The sequence below is a fragment of the Hirundo rustica genome, chromosome 6, assembly GCF_015227805.2.
Source record: "Hirundo rustica isolate bHirRus1 chromosome 6, bHirRus1.pri.v3, whole genome shotgun sequence".
Lineage (NCBI taxonomy): Eukaryota > Metazoa > Chordata > Aves > Passeriformes > Hirundinidae > Hirundo > Hirundo rustica.
The window spans coordinates 1,263,502-1,269,501 of NC_053455.1; the positions used below are offsets into that span (position 1 = coordinate 1,263,502).

The following is a 6,000-nucleotide window of genomic DNA, read 5'->3' on the forward strand; positions in this document are numbered from 1 at the left end:
GACATTTCCCACAGATCCTGGCTGCCCCCCATTTAAAAATTAGTGGGATTTCCCCCCTAAGGATAACAGAATATAAGGAAAAGGAATTCTTTGCTCTTCTCTGGGAAGGTGGAGAGGGGCTGGATTTTCCCAGAGAAGCTGCGGCTGCCTCTGGATCCCTGGAAGTGTCCAAGGCCAGGATGGACGGAGACAAAATCCAGCTTCCCTTGGGCAGTGGAAGGTGTCCCTGCCCATGGATGGGGTGGAACTGGGTGGGATTTCAGGTTTTTCCAACCCAAACCATTCCAGGATGATTCCGCCTGCTCCTCTGAAGAGAATATTCCAAAGTGGTGGGATGAGGGAGAAGGGCTGGCACTGCTCGGAACCGAACACACAGAGCCACACCCACATCCCAAATCCCACTGAGCAGCTGGAAACGCAAATGACTGAGGTATCCCCAATTAAAAAAAAAAAAAAAAAAAAAAAAAAGGGATTCTGGAAGAAAAATGTAAAAAATTCTCTTAATTCCTAAAAAAAAAAAAAAAAAATTTCCTGATGTCTTTTCTTTTCTGGGTAATTGTAATAATTTTTTGCATCCCCCACATCCCATTAACTGCTTTTCCAACATGCCAGGATTCCGCATTTCCCTCGGATGACGTTTGTGATACCCTGATTTTACAGCTGTCGCCTCAACATCCATTAAAAATCCCTGTAAGGATTTGCTGACACCATTCCCGGGATGAACGCCAGGATAAAAATGCCTGTTTCAAGCACAAAAAACCTCTGCAGTTCTGCGATCTCTCTTCAAAGGGGGATCCATGAGCCAAATTTTAGGTTTAGCTCATGGGTATGGACCTGGATCAGGATTTTGGAGGCTTTGGATTTGTCAGAATCCAAGTGTTGCTCCAAAATCTGCGGCTTCCTCTCTCCCGGAGGCTGGAATTGGTGTTGGCATCCCCTTGGCATGTTTGGAAAGGGATGTTGTCCACATCTGTGCTGAGGGCACATCCCACCAGGAATATTGGCGGGATAACTCCACCTTTTCTTCTGCATGGGGATATCCTCTCTGCCAGCCACGGGCTGGGAATGGAAATCCCATCAAGTGTCAGGAAAAACCTGAACTCAGGAGACTCGGGAGTCGCGGCCGCGACCTCAATCGACATCCCGAGAGTTTCCAGAGTTAAAAGCAGCCCTGAAAAGAGCAGGAGTGACTGGAATGGTGGAGTTTTTCCTTGTGGGAATGCTGGTCAGTCCACCAGTCATGGGATAAATTAGGAACTCCATGGATGAGGGCAGTGGCTGCCTGGGAGGATTTGTCTCCCCATCACAGCCAGGCTGGGTTCCCTGCACAGAAATCCCAAATATTTGGACGAAGCTTCTGCTCCTGGTTTTTTGTTTTTTTTTTTTTTTTTTTTTTTGAAGAATCCGGGTTTTTCCCACGTGTGCGTGCAGAGAGACTGGACTCCCACCTGTGTCAGGAAATACGGCAAAGGGGTCCCACAGGGAGCCAAAATCCAACAGGAATCCCAGGAAAATCTCCGTGTCCTCATTTGTGCGTTCACAGATCTAATAAACGACCCATCCTTGTTTATCCCAACCATCCCCATCCCTGGAAGTGCCCAAGGCCAGGCTGGATGGGGCTTGGAGCGCCCTGGGATAGTGGAAGATGTCCTGCCCACAGCAGGGGGTGGAATGGGATGGGATTTAAGTTCCTTTCCATCCCAACACATCCTGTGATCCCAAATCCTTCCTTTTCCTGAGATTTTGCCCTCCAGAGATTTGGGAAATGCAGACCTCACCAGCACTTCCCTGTCTCAGGTGAAATCCCAGTTCCATCCATCCCCAGCAGCAGCAGAGGCGGAATTAAGTGAAGTGGGTCCCCATGTCCTTTAGAACTGATATTTCGGGGATATTTCACGAAATTTTTAAAATCAAAAACGGTTTTTTAAAAATTAAAAATAATTGAGGATGAGCTGGAGCAGGGCTGAGCTCAGCTCTGATCCCAAAGAATTCCACAAGATGCTTGAGACACTGATTTTTCCTCAGATTTATTCATTATCTTTAATTGCCCATTGGATTTTTTTTTTTTTTTTTTTTTTAAATTTGCTGATGATTTTTGAAAGGAATTCTGGGTCTCTGGGATGCTTTTTGGACATTCTGCTGATGGGAATTTTCTGCCTGGACACTTCCCATGACCCCAGGGTGCTCCAAGCCCTTCCAGCCTGGCCTTGGGCACTTCCAGGGATCCGGGGTCAGCCGCAAATTCCCTGAACCTCCGCCAGGATTTTCCCCTCATCCTAAAATATTTCTTCCTTTGACCAACACTGAATCTGTTTAATTTAACACCATCACCCCTTTCCCTGTTGCTCCAGCTCCTAATCCAAAACCTCTCCCTAAATCTGACGCTTCCATAATTCCTTGTTTGCCACCATCTCCCTGCCACGTAATTCCCACTAAAATGAGAAAAAAATTCCCCCTAAACACATTCCATTCCCATCCCAAACAGCCCCAGGGTCCTCCAGCCTCTTCTGTAAGGTTCCTCTTGTTCTTTCATTGCAATTCTTCCAGCAGAAAAGCAAAATAAAGAAAGAAATTCAGTTATTCATGAAACAAAGGAGATATATGGATGCTGTGGTTTTCTCGTTAAATTCAAGTGGATTAATCTCTGTCATGCTGACCTTTTAGGGGGAAATTTATAAAGCCTTTCCATTATCTCTTATATAAATTTATAGATTATATAATCTCGCAAAGAACTACAAGCAGTCACAAGCAGTTTTTTTTAAAGGCAATAATTCACATTAAAATAAAAACTGCTCATTCCAGGGGAGAAAACCAACTTTGTTCGCAGATTTTTCTTCAAAGCTCCTCCTTCAAATCAAGGATCGACTTGAAATCTGCTGTTTGAGGAAGCTGGCATTCATTTATTCCAATTTTTCCTTATATCCCGCAAAAAATTGGTTGCGATTTCGGGGTTTGGCTGTTCAGAATTATTTTGGTTGAATGTTTTTGTTGTTAAGAGAGGCGATGATTTTCCTCCCTCACCATTTCTCCCCTTCCTTTTTCAAAGGACTACAAACATTCACTGTTTTTTTTTTTTTTAAGACAATGATTCACATTAAAATAAAATATGTTCATTCTGGGAAAAACAAAACAAAATTTAGATTTTTCTTCAAAACTCATCAAGAATCAACTTGATATCCTCAATTTCATGAAGGTGATATTAATTTATTCCAATTTTTCCTTATATCCCACAAAAAATTGGTTACGATTTTGGGGTTTGGCTGGTCAGAATTATTTTGGTTGAATGTTTTTGTTGTTAAGAGAGGCGATGATTTTCCTCCCTCACCATTTCTCCCCTTCTTTTTGCAAAGGACTACAAAAATTCACTGGTTTTTTTTTTTTTTAAGACAATGATTCACATTAAAATAAAACATGCTCATTCTGGGAAAAACAAAACAACAAAAAAACCCAAACTTTGTAAATTTTTCTTCAAAACTCATCAAGAATCAACTTGAAATCCTCAATTTCATGAAGCTGATGTTCATTTATTCCAACTTTTCCTTATTTCCCACCAAAAAACCCACAAAAAACAAAAACCAAACAAACAAAAAACAAAACAAACAAACAAACAAACAAACAAACACAAAAAACCCCACCAATGGGATTTGGGGGTTTGGCTGTTCAGAATTTTATCGGTTGGGCGTTTTCGCCATTACGAGTCATCCAAGAGGTGAAGATTTCCTTCTCTCCCCATTTCTCCCCTGCTGGAACCCCGGGCGCTGAGAATTCCAGGCTTTCTGTGCTGCCAGGCTCTGACCCCCCAGCAAACCCTGCACTGACCTGAGGCCGTGGAAAAGGCTCCAGAACGGAGTGACAGCGCTGGGATTGTGGGTGTGGAGTTGGGATAGAAGTGTGTGACAGCACAGGGTGCAAAACTCAGAGCTGAAGGGTTTAGAACACAGGAACAGAGATGAAGCAGGGTGGAGGATTTAGGGCAGAGGCTGAGTCCTTCTTTTTCACCTTCTTCTCCATGGCTCTGGTTGGGATTTTGGAATTGGGTAGAAAAATCCACATTGCGGGCCAGGGGTGTTTGGTTATTGGGTTAAAAGTGAAAATAATTTAGGTGTCATTTCACAATTGGACAGTTTGTACTTAAAAGGCCTGGTACGGAGTTAGAGACAGAGACATTTTTACTTTGTCAGCCGAACTCACAGCTTGTGAGACTGTGACAGAGATAAGAATCATTAAACATCTGAGTCCAAACACAAAAACTGCCTCGCCTAAGCATTTAAGCTCAAACAGATGATAGAAAACCAACACTCCCCTTCCTTTCGGGAACGACCGCCCCCATGACATTATTCCAGGACTGGGAACAACCACGCCGTTCCGCGAGGCCCAGGACATTCCCAGCCCACTTTTCCTTGGATTTCGGACCCTCACCGCTGTATTTGATGACGCGGATGGTGGAGTCGCCCTCGCCGAACCGCGTGATGGGCGTCAGGCGCACCTCGTAGGCCTCGGGCTTGATGAGCTCCGTCAGGTTGTAGGTGATCAATTCCCCCTTCTGGATATTCCCGTTCACCGTGATCTCCTGCTCCCACCAGCGCTGCTGCCCGGCCTGGAACCCAGAGGGATCAAAGGTCAGAGGTTTTGGGATTCCTCTACAGGTTAGAAAGCAGAGCAGACCTGGGCGACCTTCATAATTCCGAAGGAATCAGCAAGGAATGCAGCAAGGGGTTCGGCAAGGAATGACCTTCCTGAGCTATCGCGCCATGGAATATTTCTGTAACAAACCAGGCCAAAAATTGGGAATATTTCCTCCAGAGGCCGCTCCTCCCTGCCAGCTGCACATTCTCTCCCCACAGAAATCCGATAGCCCTTGGATGCGTTTTGGGGCAGGAAAAGTGGGAAGCTCCCCCCAGTTCCTCAGGATTTTGGACGCTCACCAGGCAGGGATTACATCCCAGGACCAAAGGCCAGTTTGTGGTGATTAAATTTTAAAAAATAAATAGAATTAAGCTTTTTAACCCACATTTTATGTAATTATGTCGATGATACCCGTGAGCACTGTAGGACAAAAATTAAAAATATTCCCTATTCCACCTCATCTTTGGCTAAGGAACCACAAAGAATTCCCAAAGAATTCCCAAAGAATTTCAATAATTAACAAGGAAAAGTTGCAATTGCCCAAACCAGACATGAACTTCTATCGAATTCAGCCTCTGTTTGAATCCTTGCCCTTCTTTCCAGAAACAGCAAAATCTCCATTATTTTCTCCTTTTGGAAAGGAAAACAATTGGATTTTTCCTTTCAGGATTATCCCTCCGAAGCCAGGGTTGGATATTGATATTGATATTTCTCCATAGGAAGCAACACAGATTTTGATTTTTTTTTTTTTTTTTTTCCATTGCAATCAACCGACTTTGGTCTAATCCTTATTTTTCAGCATGGAAACTAAGGGGAAAAAAAACTCAAACCAAAACAACAGAAAACTGTCACTGTGTTGGATGGAAAACAACCCTGAATTTCCAGGTCTTCTGTGGAGTAAATAAATACATAAAAATATAAAAAAATAAATATAGAAATATAGAAATATACAGCTTTGTAATTTCTAAATATAAAAAGAAATAGGCAAATATAAAAAACAAATAGAAATATAGAAATATAGAAATATAGAAATATAGAAATATAGAAATATAGAAATATAGAAATATAGAAATACAGAAATATAGAAATATAGAAATATAAAAATATACACACATATATAAATATATAAATAAATATATCAATATACAAATATACGAATTTTAAATATGTCAATAATAAAAATTTTAAAAATTTTATGTAAATAAAGACATTCGGGATCTGTCACACCCAACTTCGGTTTTCCCACTTGGAAAACCAACCCAGCGTTGGAAATGGAGCCATAATTCCAGGAGCTGCTTCCCAAACTTGAGAAACACCCAAAAACCTGGGCTGAAAAATACGGAAATAATTGAAAATAAATGGAGCTCAGGACAC

General features: G+C 42.3%; 1 protein-coding gene across 1 annotated transcript in view; it reads right to left on the minus strand.

Annotated features, from left to right (window-relative positions):
* MDGA2 (MAM domain containing glycosylphosphatidylinositol anchor 2) overlaps window positions 1-6,000 on the minus strand; it is a 205,854-nt gene that overhangs the window by 29,537 nt on the left and 170,317 nt on the right. Inside the window, exon 10 of the mRNA XM_040066256.2 lies at window positions 4,420-4,640. Within this exon, the coding sequence (XP_039922190.1) occupies window positions 4,420-4,640 (221 nt within the window). The remainder of the gene's footprint in view (window positions 1-4,419; window positions 4,641-6,000) is intronic.